The sequence below is a fragment of the Calidris pugnax genome, unplaced genomic scaffold (assembly GCF_001431845.1).
Source record: "Calidris pugnax isolate Ruff unplaced genomic scaffold, ASM143184v1 scaffold219, whole genome shotgun sequence".
Taxonomy (NCBI): domain Eukaryota; kingdom Metazoa; phylum Chordata; class Aves; order Charadriiformes; family Scolopacidae; genus Calidris; species Calidris pugnax.
Window position 1 is genome coordinate 8,780,207 of NW_015094507.1, and position 25,099 is coordinate 8,805,305.

At 43.6% G+C, this 25,099-nt stretch overlaps 1 protein-coding gene and 1 long non-coding RNA gene across 6 annotated transcripts in view; one reads left to right on the plus strand and one right to left on the minus strand.

The window, feature by feature from the left end:
* The window catches only part of LOC106901690, a 47,452-nt gene that overhangs the window by 3,752 nt on the left and 18,601 nt on the right, over nt 1-25,099 (plus strand). Inside the window, exons 2-10 of one of the 5 annotated variants that reach the window (XR_001414362.1) lie at nt 4,080-4,299; nt 6,536-6,682; nt 9,988-10,247; nt 11,156-11,555; nt 12,179-12,936; nt 15,234-15,347; nt 19,024-19,142; nt 19,915-20,072; nt 23,293-23,622. This is a non-coding gene — a long non-coding RNA (uncharacterized LOC106901690). The remainder of the gene's footprint in view (nt 1-4,079; nt 4,300-6,535; nt 6,683-9,987; nt 10,248-11,155; nt 11,556-12,178; nt 12,937-15,233; nt 15,348-19,023; nt 19,143-19,914; nt 20,073-23,292; nt 23,623-25,099) is intronic. The other 4 variants (XR_001414363.1, XR_001414360.1, XR_001414361.1 and 1 more) reach the window with 4 other exon arrangements.
* Nucleotides 14,413-25,099, minus strand: part of LACE1 (lactation elevated 1) — a 65,783-nt gene continuing 55,096 nt past the window's right edge. The window contains exons 11-13 of the mRNA XM_014964585.1: nt 21,672-21,812; nt 19,846-19,959; nt 14,413-19,121 (exon numbers count right to left, since the gene is read on the minus strand). Coding sequence (XP_014820071.1) covers nt 18,987-19,121; nt 19,846-19,959; nt 21,672-21,812 — 390 coding nt within the window. The 3' untranslated portion in view covers nt 14,413-18,986. The remainder of the gene's footprint in view (nt 19,122-19,845; nt 19,960-21,671; nt 21,813-25,099) is intronic.

Here is a 25,099-nt window from a genome sequence, read left to right on the forward strand (position 1 = left end):
CCCCCCCCCCCCCCAGCTGAGTGACAAGCCATGGGGCAATCTTGGCTCTCAGGGCCTGGGCATTTTCCTTTCACTGGTTCAGCAGGGACCAAGAAGAGGCCAAGGCTGAGAAGTTAACCATGCGTGGTCCGTGCCACCTGGCAACGAGCTCTGCAGGCACGGGAGGCAATCTTTATGGCTTTATCATAAACCTGAGAGCAGTATAACCCTCTGGCTAGTTACACTTTAACAGAAAACCCATTTTTCATCTTGCTGTGGTGTTGTGCTCTTTTAAATGTCATCTGTAGAGTCCCCCAGTGAGTGGGAGCTTCAGTTTTGCTTTGTATTTCTTACAGCTACTGACAAAAAATTTTTCATACAAACATGATCCACTAGGTTACTGAAAAAGAGCCAGATTCTTTCTTAGAGGCATAAGCAAGCTAAAAAGAGTTTGCAGTAACTTTTATACCTCAATCAAACTGTTTTGTCAGTATATATTTGTCATTTATAACCCGTAGATTACTTGACTGGCTCTTTTATTAAGGTTGAAATCTTACATTTTAGAAGAGTTATTAAGCAAGTAAATTAATCTTCAGCTCTCTTGTAGCACTGAAGCTTGTTCATCACTGTTGTGCCTTCCATTATTCTTTAAACATTTGATAATTGACAGTAGTAGTTTCAAATAAATTCAGATCTTTTGTTTAAAATATAGAGTATGTGTGCTTCTCTGACCCCTCCCACCTGCTCAAATCACAGCATCAAGATAAAATTTTTCAGGCAAAATGAAGCCAGTTGAATGAATGCATACCTAGGATTAAGACGAATACCATAAGAAGTAATTGCTGTCTGTGAGTAACTTTTATCCAGATCCTATATCTTAGCCATTGGAAAATCTTAAATAAAATCCTCTTTAAAGTAATTTAGAACTTTGCTGAGAGTAGATGTCAGTTTAGGTACGTATTCCGACTTCAACTTGAAGTCTGACTATTACTTGCCCATAGATGGCAATAGCATTACACCATTCAAGTAGCCCCCAGCCCATGAAATGAGGCTGTGATGGTGGTGAATATTAACTCGGGGAATGGAAAGAAAAAATATCTTTTTTTTTTTTTTTTTTTTTTTTTTTTTTTTGCTGTGGCAGTGGTGATGGGGACTGTTCTACTTGCAAGAATGTTGGGACTAATCATGTGAGAAAAGATCCTGGAGTGATGAGGCAGCGTATTTCCCATGTCTGAGGTCAGGATTTGTTCTGTGAAGCTGACCTTTAAAACAGCCTGAAAATGAGGAATGTGGCACCAGAGAGCAGAGCAGGAAGCATGAAATGATGTAAGATATGTTTCTTCTGCATATGAAATACTTTTTTTTTTTTTTCTTTTTTAAGCTCCAGGTTTGTGATTCAGCATTTTCTGCCACTGACAGAATATAAGAAAGGGAAATTCTGTGGAAAGAAGTTCTTATCATTCTAGTAAAAAATCTAATAAAATATTAGCCGTCAAGTATTTTTGTTCCCCTCTGAGGTGGGGGAGGGGGTATGTCGTTTCCTCAAATCACTTTCCCCGTAACCTCCTGATCTGAGAAGCCTGGAATAGTGGAAAAAGTGGTATTTAGGCTCAGCCTGGACACCTCATCTACCTATAATAGGTGTGAAGTGCCACCAGCTTTGTTGGTGTTGGCAACCTGGGGTACTGCTGTCTTGCCTCAGAGAAGTGACAGCAGGACAGGCCTGCTGCATGAAAGCTTTGGGATGCCAGCGCTGGGCAGGTGTTGGATGCAGGACGGGTAGTTCAGGGAGCCCCTGGGGCTAAAACGTCAGCCCAGGAGAGGTTGCCAGCCTGGGTCTGGTCCCAGCTGCACGGTGATGCAAGACCTCAGGCACAAGCCCTCCTCTCTAAGCTTATGCAAAAGCGCCTTTAGTGCCTTTTCTGCCTTATTTCTTGCCTTTTCTTCCTGTGTCCCTTCTCTTGCTGAGACTCATGAGGCTGTGCCAAGAGGCCTGATGTACCTGCTAGAGGCTCTGCTGTGAGGGAGATTGTTAAAGAAGTTTTGAACCACTAATATTCCATATTCCTTCACAGAAATCTTGCCTCTCCGGTGTCAGTGTGAGCCCTTAGACCACCACTGGGTGGGAAAAGGATGCCCCAGCCTGTTGTCACCTCTCTGATCTGAAGCCCCACTGCCCTGTCAGGAAAGGGGGTTTGAAAAGAGAAAGTGAGGTAGTCGCTTTATCCTTCACCCTCCTTGGAGCCTGGTTGTGCCTTAAGATGGTGTTTTTCTCTGTCAGTAAAGGGGCGGCAGGGGGGAGCACTGCCAGGCACTGGAGCTCGGCCGGGACCACCTGTGAAATGGTCCCTGGCACAGTGCTGGCCCAGGCTGCTAGCACTTTCCCAAACAATTCCCAAACAAGTCCGGCTGCAGCCACTCCACTTTGATGCACAGGAGGGTTTAACAGCCTGGATATGGCTGCTCTGTGCCCGTTGGCTTGTTTATCCCTGTGGATGTGGTCTGGGTGTGCCCAGGGCAATCTGTGCTCAGAGCCATACCCTGCACAGGGGCAGCCTTGCTTTCCAATGCGGAATCACGTCACAGTGAACCAGCAGGGACACAGCCTTGACATGCTTTCTCTTTACCTGCTGAGGTGGCAGCACCAGTGAAGGTGACTGATAGATGGTTTTTGGTTGCTCCAAATGTCAGCCAGAAGGAAGCCAGCTTGCGTCTGCCTAAGATTCTGAATACATGGGGTTTTTTAAGAGTCTGAAGGGACAAGCAACTGGATATGACCATGTACAGTATTTGTGAGACTTGTGTGTTTTAAATTGATGTTGAAAAATGGGCGGTGGAACATTAGAGCCACACAACATGATTCAGAACCTGAAGAAAATGCTTTGCAATGGGAGACGTGAAGCACTCGCTCTCTCTAGCTTATCAAAAAAGACTGAGCAGGGAATTGATTATGGTGGCGAAGGAGCTTCCTTGGGAGAAAAATATCAGGTACTGAAAGGCTCTTTAATCTAGTAAATTATGAGAATGTGTAGCAACACACTGAAACCAGATACATTCATATGAAAAACTGGGCACAAATTTATTGGAAGGAAGGTGATTAATCACTGTAACAAGCTGTCAGGGCGGTTGGCGCATTTTCCAGATGTGTCCAAGCCAAGACAGGCATGTTTCTGATGGATGTGCTCTAACTGCAGTTAAAAGCATGAATGACACCGTAGTCAAGTCTCAAGCAAGGTAAGCAGGTGAGGTTTGAAGGGCTGTGATATGCAAGAGGTCTGACAAACAGTTCCCAAAGGAGCTGCGAAGATCTAATGGTTCCCATCTGTCCTTAAGCTCTGAGAGGCTGAGAAAAGCAGCACGTAAGCAGAAAGGGGAAGGGAAGAGTCAAAATGACAGCCCTGTGGCTGGCACGCTAATGTGCCTTCTGTTTCTGCAAGGACTGTATCTTTCACCTGCTCAGGGCTTTACTGATGTATCCTCAACACCCACTGCAAGATGGATCCCTCTCCAGTCCCCGAGCCCTCGGTACAGATTGGTGTCAGCGTCTCTCATTTTAGTAAAGCATGAGTAAAAATTAATGATGCTCAGCGGTTCACGTGGTAGCTTGGATAACTGTTTTTGCTTGTTGTTACTTCATCTTCTTGAGCTTTGGACTCACCTGTTCTCCTTGCCTCCTAGTTTCCCCAGGATCTATTTCCTTGTATTGCCTTTGCCATCCAGCTCAGTGCACTGTGCTGCGTTGATAATCTCCGTTGCAGTAGAACTTGGAGGCTGCTTCTTACTCACTCTGGCACCATTTGTTCCTCATAATTTGACAAAATGAACCCTGTCTTTCTTGCGCAGATTTCACACAGGATGGGTATGTCAGTGATGTGCTGTGTAGATAAGAGCTTGTCAGGAACTTTTTGATAAAGGGCCTTTTATCCAGAAGTATAAATTTGTAGATGCTGTAGCTATTGACAGGAATGCACTAAGGTAAAATACCTGCAATCTGTATCTAGAAAAGTGCTCTAATCTCATTTAAAAAACAAGACTTCTTTCCTGGAAAACCAGTTGGTGGTGGAAATAAAGAATTTCTCATTCCCCGTTGTCTTTTCCAGGGTCCCAGTGCTTTCCCGCTTCCTCCCCATCTGCTTGGGATGGTGCAAGAACTGTATTCTCTCAAGCCCTAAGTCAAGTCTGCTGGCTTCTCTCTGCTCCAGAGGCTACTTTTGTGCAGAGTCAGACCTGAAACAAGGCAAATGAAGGGGTGGAATTGTTGGCCAGTTGTCATCAGTACCCACAAGCCATTAACCTGGTGCATGGACTCTCTGGAACATGGTAAGTTAGAGGTAAAGCAGGGTTTCAACCAAGATCTCCAAATAGTAAGTAAGAGCCCTGAGCTTATTTTAATGTAGAGGGAAAAAAAACTTTTTAAGAATTTGATATGGTTTTAAATCTTTTTTTTTTTTTTTTTTTAAGGAAATGCAAGCATTCTTTCGTGCAGTTTTCCAGAGGCACACGGGCCTTTGGAAAGCAGTAGAAGTATCCACATGAGCACAAAGCTCCAGCTCAGGAAAGTACAGAGGGTGTGAGAAGGGTAAGACTGTGGCTGGAGAGATGGAAATGGCTTAGCTGGGGCACCAGATGAAGTTCTGTGATGGTTGATCTTATTTGCAAAGACTGCAGCTGAAAACAGACCTAGGCATGAGCTGATCCAGACCATTCCCAGCTCCTGGAGACATTCAGGTTTGGAACCGAATGACCCATGTTTTAAGCCGAACTGAACCCATGTGTCTAAACTTCTTCAAAACGCTGGGGAGATGTTGCTTTTGACCTCACTCTGTAGCTTGGATCCATTTGCTTAGTCACTAGCCAGATTAAGATTATTCTCAGTCTCAGGACAAGATCTGCCTTTTGCTCCCTGGCTCAGATTAATTTACTGTCGCACCCCCAGTTTATAAGATTTTATATGCACATCCTGCTGCTAAATGTGGGTAAAATAAGTGGCTAGTCCTTTTACTCACTTTCCTTTCAGTTTGTTGATCACAAAATTCAGTCATATGCATAGTAATATGTAATTGAAGGATGGTAGCTTTGCCTTGCTGGTTTAGATCTCACCTCTATGCCTGTACTCAAAAAACCCTACCTATTCTGAGTGATACGGGAAGCTCTTCAGGGCCCAGAATGTGACAAGTAATCAATTACTGTAGAAACATTTCTGTGATGCCATGGAATCCAGCCAAAAGACATGACGAAAGTAAAAACTGTTTTCTAGGACATCCAGTTTAATTTAATTTTGTCGTGCCCATAGAACTTCTCAGCAAACGTCTGTACCCTTCTATGTGTTGATTGTGTCCTGTGTCCTTTTATGATTTGGTTACCTTGGCGATCCAGCTAATTTTCCAGAAAAGTCAGCTCCATCAAAGTTCATTGACTTTTTACATTAATGGCCTGCTTGCTCCTTCAGTAGACTTCAGCATCCATTGATTGCAGGTTCTTTCATGGGCTTGGACCCTTATAAGAAGAGATTTGCAGAGAGGGTTATGCCCTGGCATGCTTGATTGGAGCTGGTATGTTTTTCAGTTCTTCTTCATCACTCTAGCCAGACTGATCATCTTTCTTGTTTCTTGAAACACTGGGGCAGTTTTTCTACGTTATTACCAGGCCTCTGTTCCAGCAGGTTCTCTACAGGAGTGAAGTTTTCCAGTAAAAGTCTCTTCTTACACACCTCCCTTTCACATGTTTATACAATAGTTCGACTTGAAAAAGTCTCAACATCATTTCTGCCTCTAGGCAAGCCACAGAGGGACCAATGCATAACAAGTTCATCTATATTTTCCACTTGAATTTAGCTTTTTTTTTAGAGCTTGAGGATTAAGAGATATAGCCTAAAACATACTCAAATATGCCACAACACTGAACATTCAAATACCTGCCTCATTGAATGCTACGTGGGGTGCTTGTACTCTATATGGGGGAGCGCCAGGTGCTTCAAAAGAACAGAACCTCACTGCACAAGGAGCTGCTTGCACCAGCCGGCAGAGAACATGAGCTTAGAAGGTGAAGTCATACAGGGAAATCCACGCAGTCAAGAGCTGCTCACATATAAAAATTTAAAAAAATAATTAAAACCCCCCTAAACATGAAATGTTAACCAGAGGTTGACCTATCCTCTTTGGTCTTCCTGGCTTCTTTGCCCATGTTTTGCAGAGGATACAGCCTGCATGTTCTAGTCAGGACAGTGGCAATGGAGAGGATCACTGCAAGCTGAACCACGTGGGAGGAGGAGGAGTGTAGAGACTGTGGTCATGAAGGGGTGGCAGAACAGGACTGGGGAGTTTCCAGAAGCTTTTACCACAGCAAGCCCAAGCAAGGGCCATCTCTTTTTATAGAGGCATAGTCATGGGGTTTTCTCTGAGGAGTCCACCATATGCCATATCCTACGAGTGCTTCAGATTTCAGAGAATCAGGGTTTCAGGTTTGTTCAAAACGTCTGGCTCCTCCCAGCTGGAAGGGCACTGGCTTGTACTATTAGGGAAGAAATGAGGCTGTATCAACCCCAAATCTGTTCCAGGTGCTGTGACTTTTTGAGAGCAGGATCCCAGCAGATGAAGAAGAAGAAACATGGCACTATGGAGATTTCTTCACTGAGATACAGAGAGCACCTTGTCATCACAGCTGCCCTTGAAGTTGGGTAATTCACAGCTACACCTGAAGTTGGGTGAGTTTCCCTTTCTCATAAGGCCACTTGTATGTGCAATGAGCAGCTCAGAATCAAATAAAATCCCAGGCATGGATGGCACTACTCGCCAGCTCCACTTGCCAAAAAGTCCCCACATGCAGGGCCAGCAATGACTCCTCCAAAGAGCTTCTGCACCCCAGGATGGAGGAAGCCTCCCAGCACCAAGCCAACGTGGTGCCAACATGTGCTAAAAAGGGTAGGCTGGAGACAGCGATCCAGGCAAGGATGTGCCTGCATGGGAAGTCACAAGGGAGCTGAGCCAAAGCCCTCAGCTTCCCAAATGCTTTTGGGGGGCCTGCCGGTTGCTTCACTTGGGAGCATCCGTGCCTCGTTCCCCGCTCTGAGAGGTGCAGCTGGACGGGAGGATTTTGCCGGAGCCATTGCAAAGCAGAATCTGGCTGGGGAGGGTGGGAAGGCTGGGATAGGATCAAGCGGTATGTGGCAGGGGGACTGGACTTAGATGATCCTTACGGTCGCTTCCAACCCAAACCATTTTATGATTCTATGATGTGAAATACCACATTTACCTGAATGTAAGGCAGCCCTTACATTCCAAGGAAGACCTCACTTAAAACTAAAACCAAGTCATAATTGACTGGTTGTGGATTAAAAGCATAAATCTTCCACGTCTTGGTGAGGGTCAAGTTATCCCAGTCCTCCATGAGGTTCTGCTGCCTCATAGAGGCAAAATAATATATATTTTATATATATTTATATTTATATATATAAAGCGCCTATCACCATATTGATAAACATTCTTTGGAACCACTCTGACAGCAAAGGTAAGAACGGGGATCGGCCCGTTGGTACCTCAGCACTTCTGTTTCCAACCTGCCCCACACAGCAGCCCCTCCGCAGCCCCATGCCAACCCCCTCACACCCCGTTTTTGCCCTCACCCTTCCGGAGAGGGGACACAGGGTGTCTCCAAGGCGCTCGGTGCCACCACTCGCCTGGCTCCTTCCCCGGTCAGCCGACCAGTGTTCCCCAGAGTTGCTGCCCAAGGGTGCTGTGGGGGCACCGGGGGGGTTTATTCCATGCCAGGAGCGCGGGTGTTTGGAGTCTTCCACTTTAAAATATTATTTTTTTTCCAGCGCTTTCTGAAAGGAATCTCTACCCAAGCTGGTACGGGCATATTTTTATCCACGTTTTAGAATTACCTTTGCAGGGAAATACCACATTTACCTGAATGTAAGGCAGCCCTTACATTCCAAGGAAGACCTCACTTAAAACTAAAACCAAGTCATAATTGACTGGTTGTGGATTAAAAGCATAAATCTTCCACGTCTTGGTGAGGGTCAAGTTATCCCAGTCCTCCATGAGGTTCTGCTGCCTCATAGAGGCAAAATAATATATATTTTATATATATTTATATTTATATATATAAAGCGCCTATCACCATATTGATAAACATTCTTTGGAACCACTCTGACAGCAAAGGTAAGAACGGGGATCGGCCCGTTGGTACCTCAGCACTTCTGTTTCCAACCTGCCCCACACAGCAGCCCCTCCGCAGCCCCATGCCAACCCCCTCACACCCCGTTTTTGCCCTCACCCTTCCGGAGAGGGGACACAGGGTGTCTCCAAGGCGCTCGGTGCCACCACTCGCCTGGCTCCTTCCCCGGTCAGCCGACCAGTGTTCCCCAGAGTTGCTGCCCAAGGGTGCTGTGGGGGCACCGGGGGGGTTTATTCCATGCCAGGAGCGCGGGTGTTTGGAGTCTTCCACTTTAAAATATTATTTTTTTTCCAGCGCTTTCTGAAAGGAATCTCTACCCAAGCTGGTACGGGCATATTTTTATCCACGTTTTAGAATTACCTTTGCAGGAGTGGCACCTGTTCCCCGGCCGGCGGGGCTGCGGCCTGCTGTGTCGCGGTGCCGCCCCGCCATCTTGTGGGCCCGGCCTGCCCTGCAGGCCGCCGCCGCCACCAATCCCTCCCCGCAGCTCGGGGCAGAACGTGGGACAAGTTTTCCAAAGCAGTTTTAAAATTTGGGGCATATTTTAAAAATATGAGGGGGGAGGAGGGAGGGGAAGCCTGAGGCACCCTCTCGGGTCACGCAGCCTGTGTAATTAATCAGTCAGGGAAGTGACTGGCTGCAGGACAGGTGGCCGTGTTTTCGGTGCCGCAAGCTTTGTGGGGGTCCTGGGTGGGCCAGATGTCTCCTGTTATTCTGAGGACGTGTTTCTCAATATATCTTTGCCAGCCTAGAATTTGATAGCCCCAGCTCACAAATTTATTCACCACCAGAGAGGCCACCTCTGGAAAAGGCGAGTTAAGGGGAAAAGGGAATGGGTTTTCAACTGAAAAGTGCTACTGAACCGCACAAATAACGAGCATGCTTTATGTGGAAATTGCCTGCTCGGTGCTATTGGAACAAGCTGCTAACGAGGGAGCATTGCCAGTGCTAGCACGTCGGTGTGGGAAAGGGTGGGGAGAAAAATTCCATCCCCTGTGGCAAGAGGAGCGATCCCAACGCACGGTGGAGCTAGATGATGGCGTATGAAGCGCCCAAGTACAAAGGTATTCCTACAAAACAGGATTAGGGACTGGCTTTCTCTTCTCAGTCAGCCTTTCATGCTTAATTTACTGCTTATCCTCTCTTAGCCGGGGTTCTCCATTTTGCCTAGATTACAGAACAGTGGTGCCTGAAGTCACTTAAAAATACAGAATTGAACTTGTCTGTTGCCACTGATGCGCTGAAGTTAGGGGAGAGGGAGCCACAAATCCTGACTGCATGTCTAGCCTCTCCCTTCATCAGGAGCATCTCAGGCCAAGTGAAACAGTAAAATCTCCCCAAGAGCTGCAGCACAACAGGGCTTTGTGCATCCCCCTTGCACAACTCTGGGAGAGCTGTGGAGTGAAGGCAATGGGAAGACAGGAGCTTGTCTCTGGTTTTTAAGCCAAGAAACGGGAAGCTCTGCTGAAACCCCCACCCCCCTGCTTTTAGCCTTGTTATATGCAAGACAAAAATTCAATCATCCTCTTGTTTAAAAGACAGGAGGTGCTAAAGCCCAGATTCTCCTTCGTAGGGACCTATCTTCCACTCTAGCCAGGTACCCAGGAACATTGGAGGATTTAGACCCAAGGGCTGAGGCTTTTGCAGCTCTTTTCTCATTTGGGACACAGGCAGGAGCATGAGGCATTAACAGCTCCAGTGGCTTCAGCTCCGAATGAGCTTGTGTTCTCAGTCCAGAAAGCTTTTCTGTTTTCTTTCCAGCTGTAGCAGTTGATCAGAGAAGCAGGTGGTCGTGCTCTCCTTGCTAACCTTGTTCCTCTTGACTTTTAGCCTTTCATTCGTCGTCGCTTCTCATTTTGGAAAACTTTAAGCTAAATGAACCCTGGACCAAATGGAAGAGAATTGCCTCCTAATGCCGGGATGCTAAACTGCGGCGGTGGATGGTTGAACAGGAAGAGGCGGCCGGCTATTGAGCCTTCGAGCTTCACAGAAGGAAGAGCTGAGGTGGAGAAGTGGGGCTGGTAGAAGAGGAGCAGAGGGTGCCCGAGCAGCACCGTACAGCCAACCAAGGGCGAGCAAAGGGATGGCAGGTGGGTCCCTGTTGGGTGAGGGGACACTAGTTCGCAGACTGACCAGGAAAAGGCGATCTGGCAAGGACAAGGGCACAGCTTTGTAATGGTACAGGGGACCCCTGGAAAGACCATAAAACGAGAACAATCAATTAACAAGCTGCTGTGGTTTCAGGAAAGCCATTATAGACATACTGGTGTAATGAGCACATCTGATGCACAGAAGCTATTTAACCTTCAGCCTTGTGCCTTATAAAGCACCTCTGGGGCACTGAGTAAGGCTGTTAATTATTAGGGTCAACCTTAGCAGACGGAAGTGTCCTCAAGTATGGGTTGCTGTGATACACTCAGATAATTTCTCCATTATGTCAATAACTAATTTCCTAAATAGTTCAAGAATTGACAGATTGGCATCCATTAACCAAGCCTTAACTCATGGCTATGGGAGCAGTTACAGGCCACAAGGACTGCAAAACCCATTCATAGGTCCTGTATACATGTACTCAGCTTGAATATACTGTTACAGCTTGGTGTTAGCCATTAGTAAAACAAATAACCAACGCGTGTAAAAAGACTAAATAGACAGTGACAGATATTGGCTTGAGCAGATGTCTTGATGCTTGAGCACTGTCTTCAAGCACTCTGACAGCAGAGAATGAAGTCAGTCTGACTTTTAAAGAACTGTGTATTGAGAAACTGTAAATGAACAGAATCGCAGTAAATCAAAAATAGCTATTCTATTTACGATCAAAGGTACATAATTTTTTTTTCTGGAAAAAAAATACTCTGTATGGCAAGCATTTCATGGATTTGATACTCTGTGACTTGTTACATTGTTCACCTCTGTGCTGTGAGACGAATCTCATTGCTCTTATTGATACAGGCCATATGATTTTTTTGTACTTAAATGCAAACATTTTTTTTCCAAGCACAGCCTGTGAAGAACCAGTACATCTGGAAACTGCAATAAGTAGGTAGGAAATCCTGTTGATCCATGAAGGGGTTTTATTGTTTTGTCTCAAAGCCAAGCACGACTGGAAAAGCAACTGTCCTAAGCAGAGCTGTTGTAAAAGGGCACTGGAGGCTTTGCTGCCCGAGCTGGCACATGGGCTGCACGCAGCTTGAGGAGGAGGAGGAGGGAAATGGCTGTGTTGCTGTGTCACAGCATTACGTGTGTCTGAGCTTACCTGCCTGAGACCCCTCTGGCTGACCACCTGGAGTTAAATCAAAGGAGGCCACGGAGAGACAGGAGAGAGGAGGGAATGACACAATGATGGCCACAGAGCCTGATATCACCGACGGGCCTTCAGGGGATTGCTGGGGAGCAAGGTACTGGAATAACTGCTGCCAGCCTGTTGCCAGAAGGGTGACAAGCTGTTTTTCCAAGGCCAGTGATGAACACAAAAAGATACTAAACCCTCCCCTGTCACAGAGGAAGGGACCGGGGAGTGGGGATGTGGAAAGGAGGGAAGAGCAGCCTCTTAAGGAGAGATGTTACTGGAGTTGCAGATGCTGCTGGGTGTGCAGCCAAAGCCAGGGACAATTGGCTGCGTTAGAGATTTCAGGGGCTGGTCTAAGCTGCTGGAGAGGTGATGAGGGGGAAGCCCCAAGCACCAAGACCTCCTGCAGGCTTAGCCCAGTCTCCTGGTTTGCGGCAGGCTTTTGGCTGTACCGTCAGCCTTTCTGCCCCAAAGGGACAGTGACAGCTGTCCATCGCTGGCTGTTTGGAGGGGAAGGGGCTGGCAAGCAATCCATTCAAAGAGAGCAGTCCTGTTTAGTCATCAACACAGGGAGTGGGGGAACAAAATGGGGGTGCCAGCCTCGAGGAAGGTGAAGGTGGCAGCAGCCCTCACCTACTTGTGCCCTGGGAGAGATGGCAAAGCCAGGGTGGGAAAGGACACTGCTCCCCACCTGAAATGGTATCTGGCTTTTTTTTTTTTTTTTCCCTACAGACATCCTTTATTGGACCGGCCGTTACCACCTTTCCCCACAAACCTCATCTCCCCTGCTTCCTTAGACTGCCGTGGCTGCAGCATCCCTGCTGGAGCACCCCTGAGGTACCTGAGGGCAGGAGTGAGCACCCGTGGGAGAGGCTGCCGTGGGGAGAGCCAGCCCAGGTGCACCACACTCCAGAGCCATCTTCCCACTGAAACCGGCCAGGCGGCTGTGACTGAAATTTAATTTGCCTGGTGCGTTCAGTGGACATTTTAATCAGCATTTCCTACAATCTACTTGGCAAAGAGGCTCAACTGGCAGCTGCCTGACTGAATGGGCTTTGCACCCAGTCTAACCTTCCCCATTCGCAATTTCCAGTGCTGGAAAACCTCTCTGTCTCGCTCTCAGAAGTTTCTATAGCAATCACGGCCGTCCTAGCGAAGCACTGAAAATGGCAGCCCATTCAGATTGTAATTTTGCTGGACAGTAATTGCTCCTCTCTCCATTGGCCACTGAAACGTTACTTTTTGGGAGATATCAACCACAACTGGAGACTGGTCCTCTGTCTGTGTTTTCAACAAACTTCACTCCCCCCTCAACTAACTTTTTAGCTGTTTGTGGTGTGTTTGAACCGTGACCAACAGGGAAGCGTTGCTGGGCACATCACACCTCGGCTACAGGGAAGACCTGATGTGAATGATGCTCTTAACAAGCCTGCAGGGAAAAACCTCACCGCCCAACACGACACGTTGTGACTCAAACATCATCCATCACTGTAAGTAGAAAAAGTTACATGTATGTTTGGCTTTGCTAATTGTAGAAAACCAGAGGACACAAAGAAAGCTTTTTCTTCATGTCATTGGGCTTACTTTTCCTGGTTCAGTTAACTTCAGCTTAAACAATCACTTGTTCTTTTGTTCCATGCTTCATCTTCCAGCAGCTGTGATCGCTCTTAATTACTGTGACACCGAAGAACAGCACGCTAAAAATATATTAAGTAACAGAATGAAAGGTTTTGCTCCTTGCAAGAAAAGGATGTGGCAGCATCATATCCCAGCTTGTGAAGGAATCGATGAACCGTTTCTGGAGCTCTTCTCATAATCTTTCCCTATACTTTTATGGCTATTGTTGCCTGCTGGAAAAATTAGCTTAAAGCTGAGTAAGGGGAATTGTGGATAAGTGTTTGCAATTTGGCTTTGGACTGACACAGTGCGATTGCACTCAAAGAATGTAAAGTCTTTGCATGGCAGCAGTGCTTGAATCTGGGAATATAGGATTCGCATTGGGGAAAAAAAAAAAGTGGATTTTTATAACGATTTAAATGAACAATTTCAGCTAGAGAGTGGATTAACAGAGCCAACTAAACCCTTCACCCTGACAAAGAACTGGCGGGAGGACTATAGAAACTCATCCAAAATTTTACCAACATGAATGCAGAGTAATAGGTCAGCGAGAAGCATTTCTGTATTTTAATGGCGCTCTTAGAATTCAATTCAATTTAAAACAAAAGTTGTTTTACAAATATGTGGAGAATGCAGAAGGCTGGAGAGGGAGCAAGTGGCCTGCATCCTCCATCTGCTCCATCCTCCCTCCACTCTGCGCAAGGGACTGCCACCGCGAGCCCTCCTTCTCGACGGGCAGAAAGACAAAGGCAGGCAGAGCCCCAACCCCAGGGTCAGAAATGTCTCCCATTCCAGGGACACGGATGCACCCCCAGACCCCGCACCCCATATTTCATGTGTGTTGGAGCTCTCGAGGCCCAAAGCCAAGCAGCAGGAAACTCCAAGCCTGGGGGTCTAATTGGCTGACAGCAAAAGCAGATCTTGAACAATAAGAATCCCAAATTAATAGAGGGGGGGGAAAGAGCACTTTTTTTGCCATTCAGCTGGAGGCCCCCACCCTCACACTGCTGGAAAAAAGAGCCAGAGACATGGAAAAAGGGTTTCAAAACCCAAAATTAGGGCTGCGGGCAGCAGTAACTGAGGAGGACAAGTCTAAACGGCCTCTAGAGGAGGACTTTTCTGATAAGCCCTGGATACACCTACCAAAAGCTGAGCCAGGAGTAGGGCAGTGGCCTGTGGTGCTGTGGCTCAGCCGGGCAACCAAAGTGCCCAGGAACTGGCCCTGCTGCCGGCCCGGGGTTGCCCGCTGGAGACAGAGATAAAAACCCCAACCATCTCGTGAAGGAATTAACACAAGCCCTATCTATTCAGAACAACATACCTAAAAATAGCGTGAATAACAAGTGAAATGTTTATAAAATCTGGATTTATTAACTTTTCTTTATTACAACATCAGTTCTCAAAATAATGGAAGGATTTAACAGTGTTCAGTTTCTTATATATTAGACTCAAAATTATGTATTTTTAAAAAAAATTTCTCAGTATATAAAACAAGGAAAATCCCAACAGAACTTACAAAGCCACTGTAGTTCACAAGTACAGGTGCTAAGGTTGCAGTGAATCATACAGGAAATTTGTCATTACAGGTAGAAGAAAAACTACAAGAATTGGTTAAGGTTTTAATCACAACCCATAGGTGTTTTTTCTTTATTTAAAATAGATGCATTATATAAAAAAACAAATCATCACTCCAGAGAGGCACATGGTGTTTAGTTGATGGCATTAATTCTGTAACCCAAACAAGGAAACTAATCCACTTTGAGTAGCTAAATTATTTTTTGCACTATTTACATACTTTACTGAAGTATTTTCATCCCAGAGCCTGAGCAAGCATCTTAGAATATTAATGAGTGAAGCCTGGCAGCACTCCAGCTTTACTCCAGTAACATCATTCCCACTTTAGCAACAGGGAAACTGAGGCTCTGGGATTATTTGAATCCAGGTAATTGCAGAAAGAAAACTCCTGGATCTTGATCCTCTCAGACAAGTCCTGATGAAGAGACTAGTCTTCCTCCTTGTTAGATGGCTGGTGGCTGTGCCGCACACTGTTTGAAACCTGGTCAGTTTTTTTCATGTTTAAGTTGCTGCAAAATAGGTGACATCTATCCAGCTGTAGTGTCATCATGATCACTTTTACTCAAAAAAAGCCATTAATGGTTTTCCTCTTTAGATCCAAAAAGCGACAACTGCAAGAACGGCATCTTCAATCCCTGCAAAGACCTGTGGAAGGCGGCTGTCTCGTTATACCCAAAATACTGCAATTGTTCCCTTGATCTGTGCAAAGGTAAATACTGAAAACCAGTAGCTTTGAAAGACAAAACTGCATTATTTATATAAAAAAAAAAAAAAAAAAAGATAAGAGCTACCGCACAAGAATATGAAATGAAAATACAGCTCTAAAGATAAAATGGATATGGTCTATATGGATATCATCTCTATCCATGGTCTATACGGATAGAGTAACTATGCTCACAGAAGCTGTAATTTAAATTTTCAGGTATGGGGAACATTCCTTTGTCAATCAAGTATTTGCAATAAGTTAGCTGAGAGATTCTCAGCCAGGATGTGGCCTTTATATACCAACATAAAATGTTTCAGATGGTCCATAATCACAAGGATTTTACATCCTGTGACAGCAAAAATATCATACCACATCACTAAGGTTACTTGAAAAGACCTTTAAAAATAACTCAGCAATAACATTTGCTGAATGACTAAAAGGGAAATAAAAACACGTTGCAGATCTGAGATGAAATGAATTTGCAAGTGAAAAACCTAAAAAGCCAATACTTGAACTTGAGATAGAAACATCCAGCATAAATCCAGCGATTTTAAGGCCATTAAGGAGTGTGCATAATTTATTCACAGGCATCTCACTGTTTATGTTTTGGCAACTAAAACATCTTGAAATGGGAATAAAAAGTCATGGACCTCTCACACCAGAGAGGAGCAGGCCAGGCAGCAGGGCACAGGTCTGCTGGGAGCACAGGTGACCCAGCACCGTGGGGCAGGACATACCCAGTGTGGTCCATCGTGCCCCAGTGAGAGATTCTGGCCAGCACCAGTTGCCTGGAAATTGTTTGGCCTCAGAAGAAGTGCCTCCAAATTCCCTCTGGAAAGAGACTGGAAACATACCACAGCATTATTAGCAGCATTGTAAAATAAACACAAAGGACCTCGATTTCTTCAGGGAAGTGGATGGGCATAAGAAGACTTCTTCTGTGGTTACTGTGGGGATCTCTGCCCTGGCATCTAGGCTGGCTGACAAATTGGTCCCACCAATCTCTCCTTGTGGTCTTGACCTAAAAGTGGCAATCCACACTCTGCAGTGCAACCACAAATACTGCACAGTAATTCAAGCAGCTTTTCTTGTTTTCAGCCCCAAACCACTTCCGTAATAAGCTTTTCTTGTTTTCAGCCCCAAACCACTTTATTTCTTCTCTTTGATTACTGCTGGCACCTACCAATGACTCCCAACACATATCTTCCTAGGAGGCCAAGGAAAGACTGCACTATGGTTTTATTTAGCAATAAATAAAACTTCCCCCTGGAAGCAGGGCTGTCTCTGGAAGCTTTTGGGAACTTCCCTCCTATGGTTTGCCAGAGCTCACCTACATCCCAGGAGGCTTACAATGATTCCTCAGTCCCACCACATTTAGGACCTTCCACAAACCTGGGGTATCTGAGTTTGGGATGGGGGATCAGATTGCAGAAAAGCCTCAAATACCAACAGGCAAAGCTGCACCAGTTGGAACACAAACAGATCTACCCAGGGGGCTCCAGGTTGGTCATCACCCACACACACCATGGAGAATTACTTCCCCCTTCCCTGGCCTGAGACGGTCTCTGTGGAAATGCAGAACCCACCAGAACCTCCTCTCACACCTCCCAGACATCTCACCTCTGTTGTGCAAGATTATGCATTTCCCCTGTACCACATGGTGGAGGTGGACAAATAGGTTAAACATATAAACCACTTTAAAAATAATGCAAATAAATACCAAGATGCTTTAGGGTATCTACCCCCCACCTCCCATTTTCCCACAATACATTCTGGCCCAGACAAGGTGGGTGCTAGAAAAAAAGCCAAGGCTGAAGCTTCAGGAGAGTTATTGGCGCAGGCACAGGCTGATGAGTACAGACTGCCATGTATAAATACAGAACCACAGACACTTAAATTACATATATTAGTTTTATCTAGATTTATATATCTGTATAAATTAAGTATACATATGTGTGTGTAGATACAGACACACATGCATGAATCTCAATAGTCTCTCTGTTGAGAAACCTAATAAAAATTTCTGAAAATATACATAAATTATTCAGATACTCTTAAGTATAAGCAACGTATTCAGATTTGGTTTTTCATAAATATGCATTAAAATTCTCCATAGCAGTCACCTTTGTGGGAATATCAACATAGTTGCATAAGTTGTCAATTATAAATATAGGCTTTAAAAATTATTTGAAGAACAGGTATAGCCAGTATAAGGTAACTTCCAGGACACACAGAAGCGATCAGAACAGAAAACCAGACTTGAGCACGTGGCTCCAAAACACCTGTATTGCCATAACACATGCAAGTGCACAGGACCTTACCAGTCCTTCCCACCCACCCAAAGTCCCTTTTAAAAGCTTTCTGTAATTGTGACCGGGGTTATGATTGAAAAAAAATAATGAGGCTTAAAGGCAGAGAAGAATATTTGTGATAATAGTTACAATACAAGAAAAAGGTCACACTGCAAAATCCGAGAAAATCCCAAATCTGGGGACAGCGTGTTATGTATTTCCTCCCTAAGAAATTGGGGAAATCTTTTTCAGCCCACCTGCATAAAAGTTTTCCCTATTCAGGGTCTCTAAATATGCTTTTAAATGACTTTTTATAAAAATACAGTATAAGCCAGTACGCACAATACTGTATTTTGTTTCAGTTAGATGAAAACCAAGAATGACACAATGGCATTTTTAACTAAAATAAAGTTTCCAACTACAAACGCAAGGATGGATGATGTGTTTTGAGGTAATATCCCATCTTTTCCATCAAACAGATTCCTATCATAACTCAGCAGTACTGTGCACTACTCTCCCCAGATCAGAGCAGGTGTGGGGCAGCAATGGAAGGTTTCGTATAAACGAAGCTGAGAAAATTCAGGGTAGAAACGTGTCACTGGTGTAGAGGCAGCGTATTCAGCCTTGTGAGAACTGCAAAATTTAGGAAGAGTGTTAATTTGCACTTCTATGTTACACTATACCAGGTCTTATCATAGTTTCTTTTCCCAAACATGTTTACTTAGATCTTAACCCGGTGTGGTTTCAAGTACCTTCGAGCTACACCTCAGGCTTCTCTCTTGGTTCAAACTGTTAAGTTTTCAATGAACCAGACGGAGCAACAGTCTGATTACAAGAAACTCTTAGAGCCTGAACTTCAGCAGATGGCTACACATAGAAAATAGGAAAAAAAAAACCAGAATACACTACAGAGGAGTTCCAGGATTCTAGCAGGGACCTATACAATATCAGGAGTTTTATAAATAAAGTGTTTGATTTTTCTTTTGTGCAAACTGCATTGTTCATGACAGAAGGCAGTGCATGAACCACAAAGTGCCCTCTTCATGTGACATTATAAATGTGCTGTGAACCCTGCATGGCCCATTAACTTCCCCTCTAGACCAATTCTCCAGAAAAATTCTAATCCCAAGGTCAAATTTGGATTTTACAGAAAAGAAAATAAAGGCAAGATTTCACATGTCCACACACTGGTGGTACAGAGAAGTAACCGAGTCCTCGTGTCTTAAGCATAAAAAACAACTGATGAAAGAAAGGCATGGTCCAGATGATAAAGTGCAGTTATTATATCAGTTGTGCTAAAAGCTTTCCAATTCTGTAGTTTGACTTCTTGGTGATTTTATTCAACTTTTGATTATAACGTTTTTTTGCTTCTGTCCCCATCTTTCCAGTACTGTTCAGTTTGCATTTCTGTGAGCCGGGAGACAGTCCGCTGAAAGGCAAAGATTTCCTCTTCTCCTGTGAACATGGAGAGTCCTTTGGCAGAATCCTACATTAATACACAAAAACGGTACCACAAAACTGTGAGAGACACAGCTGTACTCAAGCACATCCTATCTAACTCCTAAGGCTGAGTGCTTTACAGGCTTTGACAATACAAGACAGCAGCACGGCACCAAAAAAGTAAAATTAACATCTAAAAATCAAAGAAAAGCAGCTAGGTAATCCTGTGAAAGAACACAGCAAAGCAATAATTTGGATTTAAAACAACATGATAACACGTTAACCATCTATTTTCACTTTTCTGTTAACTAATTGTATACTGATTTAGACAAATCATTTAAAAAGTCATTAGCAATAACTGGGTAATAGGGAAAAGGAAAAGCACAATAAGCAGCATGCAAAACAGTACTGTTTGTGAGGCAGTCCTACTGAGTCTAGGGAGAGGTAGAACAAACCATCTTTTATTTCTGTATTTTAAATGTAGGAGCTAAACTTAAATCAGTATTTTCATACATGATTGAACAGATATAATGATTAACAATTAAAATGACCCTAGAACTTAATGCAAAATGATTCTATATATTGTGACATTTTCTTTGACTATGAATAAATAACATAACATGCAATTACGAGAGCGACAGATACACTACAGAAAAAGCAGCAAATCACTAGTTAAATGTTTACTTGATTCCTCTTCCTAAAATGCTGCTGTAATTATGAGACCAAAACCAATTTTGTTACAAAAGGGAGACGATGTTAATATCATGTACCTGGCTCAAGTCCAAATCATCCATCAACACTCTGTTGTCCTCTAGCTCACCACTGTCATCTTCTACCAGGAACAAGCTTTGGAGAGGAGTCGCTGCAGAACAAATAATACGCACCTGAGAGAAGGAAAACAGGCAACAAAATCACCACTTGGGCTTTGCAGAAAAGGGACAAAAGACGTGTTTTATGAAAAGCAAACTTCAAATTACAACCTTGTTTTTTTCTCCAGGTATTCTCCCTTTCTCTTATTAGCACTGCTGGTACAGAATTACCTGACTTAGTCCTTTGAAATATTAACCTTACAGGATCTTTTTCTCAATAACAACTCATGTAACTTTTACTCAGAGAACAGCATAACTACTATTAAATACTCAGAATATCTGCTACACAGGCAGATATTCACAGGTTCACAATCAAGTTCACTTTATAAAGTTACAGCTATAAAGTATCGGTAACCAAAGCTTTCTTTCCCCCCACAGTTAGATTCCGCTGAGTAGGTAAGTGCAGCACACACATATTTCCACCTAAAGAATGTTTAAATTCTGAATTTCCTAGAAGGATGAGCTGAGCCACTCTCGCTTTCACCAATGCTACTCAAGTGCACTATTTCCTAATAACAACAACGTCCTTCTATCTCCTCCCAGCAGGCATGAAAATTGCAGTGAGATATAGTGTCCCTGGGGGCTGCAATGAAGACAGGCTGAAATATTACTACAGAAGGAGACAAAAGGCCTGTGTTGTGGACAGGTCTCCACAAACCCGCTCCCTCGGGTAGTTTTTCCAAAAACCTACTTGTGATGGGAGTTTAACACTTGTGATTTTCCTACAGAGGAAGTAATAGAAAGCAGCTGTTTGCTTGCAACTCTTAATGACAGCACACAGATAGAGCAGATCACCTCACTCCCCAACCCCCTACTTCTAGCACACTATTATTAGTTTATAAATACATTGTATGTCCTCTAGAAACTGTCCATTTCCAAATCATAAAGCACAAAGTATGCGGCTGACCTGAATGAGACTACTCATACGCTTAGTTCAGTATCTTGCTGAATCAGGGCCTTTCTGATCAACTTGCCAGGACATTCTTGACAAAAAAATATCTCAATCGATATTTCCACATTACATAAATATTTAAGTGTGTGCATATATAATCACACATAAAGTAATGTTTTATATCTTTTATTACTTTTTTAAAAATCACCTTAACCATGAACTTGTCTTTGTTTTACTAGTGCTGATTTTGTTTCCGTGATTGAAACCTCTGTAAATCCACACAAAGTGCTGCATTTATCCTTACTATTCCATTAGCAGTTCTGCAACCTAATGTAAAGCCTATAGTGTCTGTTTGCTTTAAACTTAAAGATGTAACTATACTATTAATTCCTCAGTACCCTGTTCAGGAAGGCACCAATTCCCGACCAACTGCCTGTACAGATTAAAATTTAAATTTACTCCAGCCCAGTTGGCAGCACAATCTTTCATTATTAAAATGATGACATGGCTTCTGTGGTTTTCCTCGGTTAGGAAAGAAATAACATCCCTATTCAAGAAAGGCAAATGAGCTCAGGCTTATACTTGTGGTCATGCTTAAGACTCACATTAAAAAAACCAACCAAACAAAACCACCAAACCTGCTTATTTGCCTCTATTACAATGGCACTTCTTTTTTGTGAAACTGGAATGATGTTTCTTTGCAGTGCTTGTTCATTCTGCTTATGTTTTTCAAATCATTAGTACAGAAAGCCTTACTTCAGTTCTAACAGTCAGGTTTCAGGGCTGCTGCTATCATTCCTATACATAGAGGATACAGGAAAGGCTTGGTTCTCACCTTATGCTCGTAGAAGGTGTCAATAAGAGTAATGAAACGACGAGCCTGTGTCCTTTTTGCCAGTGTAAGAAGTGGTATGTCACGAACAAAGACAGTGTCAAAATGCTTTGATACTTCCAAATAGTCACTGGCCCCAAGAGGCTGAAACAAAACAAAGTGTAAGAAATGGAAACCCACGATAGAATGATGCATGAACACTGTATCTTGGAATAATACAGTTACAGAAGAGAGGGTGTAAAGTCCTGATCATATTCCTATTTTTGTTGCTTCATATCTTGCTTCAGGAATGCTTGTTTGCCCTTACTGACATAGGGTGCTCATTCATACTGCTGGCTTTACCTTGACAGTGTTTCATAGTTAAAAATGTGGCTCTTCTGCATCCTGACAATGTTACGATCTCTCTGACAACCTCAAACAAAATAATCACTATAAACCATAATCCGTGGAAGAAAAGAAAAAACATGGTTACGCTACAAAGTCAACCTAAAGCATAACTAATTTGAACAGCTATGAGGATGCTTTTCCAGCAGCTCGATTTTTAAACACAAATGCACAGGCTGTTACTAAATCATATGCAGACCTGCATTTAGTTCACCACCCAAGACTAACCCAGACTGAATAAAAATCTTATGTTCCAAGTACTGAAAGCAACAGGAAACAGAAAAAATTACATTTTTTAGCCGTTCCTTTGTTGATGGTTTAACCTGTAATGATGAAATAAAAATCTATAATAAGAACTTATTAGTTTCTATTTATGTATCTAAACCATCAATAGAAGATACGAACAAACAGCAGTAGCTCATTCCAGTACGCATTTAAATACATTCATTTAAAATTACTTTTTCATTACATGGAAGGTATAATTTCTTCTGCAAGATCTACCCTATTAATACTGCAGGCAGTACTTTATCTTGAGCTATTAAATCGTCCTATTCAGGAGAAAAACTTAATATACCTGAAACTTGTCCCATTAGTTTTATTTGTAGAAGTACTTCAGTATCTTGGACACAACTACTCCATAGAGCAAGATCAGCACCATTTGGCATGAGAATGTCCCAGCTCCCCTCCCAGCTCCTGAAATGTGCTGTATCACATTTATGGTTATAAAGCACTACGATACTGCTAATATCTTAAAAACAGGAAATAAAAAACATTTTCTCTGAAATTGCTAGACAAATTTGCTGCAGGCCAAGCACAACTGCTTCACTAGAACCCTTCTGCAAGAAGTTATTTTGAGCTGTCCATGACCAGGGCTTTCGGTTTTATTTAGATGCAAGAATGAAAAACCCATAGAAATGGTCTATACACAAGCACAGGAGAGTGAAACCCTGCTGGTATTCCAAAAATTCTTCTGAAAATTAATGTGAACAAGCTAGAGCTCCTCACCAGCTAACACCCCCCTGGCAGGTATTAAAGTCTCTGACTCCGAGCCAGTTCTGCCATTTGCAGTCTCAGGAATCACCCCGCTTTCCACTCACAACTGCGCAACTTCCCTGTGGCATCTACAGAAAAGAATTCTTACAAAAGCTTTCAAGTGGTTTTGGCAGTGTTTAAGAGCAGTATATACTATATCCCCCCCCTCAAAGTTATAGATACTGTTTATTTTCTCCCTCCCTTTCAGGCTCCCAGACACTACTATGGACTTAAACAGAAACCAAGAAACTAATCATCATCAGGGCCAACAGCAACAGCACTGTGCAGCACCTCTAAAAAAAAAAATTTCATCTGGACAACGAATAGCTGAACTTGAATTTTTTTTGATGAAATAGAGCATGAAAAGGTTAAAGAAAGTGAAAGGAAGTGGTGGATGGAAACATTAGAGAGCAAGCCCACTGCGTATCTCACCATCAGACACAAGTAAGAACCAGCTGGGCAACAGTCATATCAAGTGCAAAAGAAAACAACGGAAGCACTAAATACTGCGATGCTGCTGGTGGTTTTAAGATTGGTGGTAAGCAAACGGTTCAGGTAATGGTCATTTTTATTCCATACTTGGGACTGAAGTACTGTTAAATATAGAGGAGATCAAGTATGTCTCTGTGCTGAGGACCTGAAAGGGACAACAGTGGTGATATAATTATATGTGAGAAAGGAATTTCTCATGTCTCTCTTTAGATAAGAGATTAGAGACATCACTGCTATTCATGTTTGTTCTTTTATCACATGAAGAACCCAAGCACTCCTCTGCCAAAGCCCAAATCCCTGAGGAATTACTCTGTCTCGCCCCAGATGGGATCTGCTTTCTCACCCAAACCGTATGAATACACCTTCCTTGTTTCAAATACAAAGTATAAAATATTAAAAGCAGATTCCTAAAGTGAATAAATAAATAAAAATTAAAGGCTTAAAACTTTTGCAAAACCTGCAAACTGAAGCGCCCAACTGCTAAGCTATACATCTAAGAACTTGGTAGGCACCTTGGTGGGTGTCCAGACATGAAAATGAAAAACCTGGGAGGTCAGAGGGAGCAAATAGGTAGAGGACAAAAATAAGGCTGATGCATTTCAGTGGGAAGAAAGGAAGATGGAATGCTACTTTTGTTTTTCATACAGACATAACCCCACAGTTCATAGAGGGTTACAGCATGCATCTTTATCACAGGCGGACAAGAATTCAATCTACTTCAGCAGTGCAAAAAGCAGGCAATTCAAAAATTCCTCTAATTAGGACATAAAAAGCAGATAATTTTGAGCTCTTTAACAAGAATTTCTGAAACACCTACATCAGCGCTAAGTGATAATATTCTGCAAATGTTGGTGGAAACGTGCCCTTGGAGACTCCAGAATCCTGAGATCAGAAAGATCTGAGCTCAGCAGCCATGAGTATTTTAATGGAGTAAGTTTGTACCTCCCTGCCAGGACTCAAGTCTGGTGAGACACAACTGAAACTCCCCGAGTCAGCCAGGCTGTTGTTACGCAGGGCTCAGCAGGCAGTAGCTGTAGTTCATCACATAGAAAAGTTCCTAAACCCTCTCCTTTTAGAGTTTAGAAAGACATAACCCTGGAGATGAAGACAAAGCTTTAAATCTTGCCTCCAACATGACTTACTTTCATATTGGACAAGTCCTTTAATTTCCTTCTGACTTATTCTACTTACTGTAAAAAGAAGGAACAAGCAGCAAATTTTCAAATGCTCCAGGGGCAGTTTAAAACTCTTTATGTATTCCTCTAACCTTGGTATTGGCCCAATTTCCACGCTGCCTGCAATCGCTTCAAAGCTTTTCTAACCCACCAGCTACGCTCAAAATGCTCCAAATGCAGGAGGAAGGGGATGCAGGGACACCCTGACAGCTTCTCCACCCTGACACATTCTCACTGGCCTTTTGCCCTTGCAGAACTGGCACCAGGCTGGCACAACCACCCACGTACCAACTCTGTGCCAGACAGCAAAGAGAGCCAGGGGAAACGGGTTCAAGGCCAGATTACACC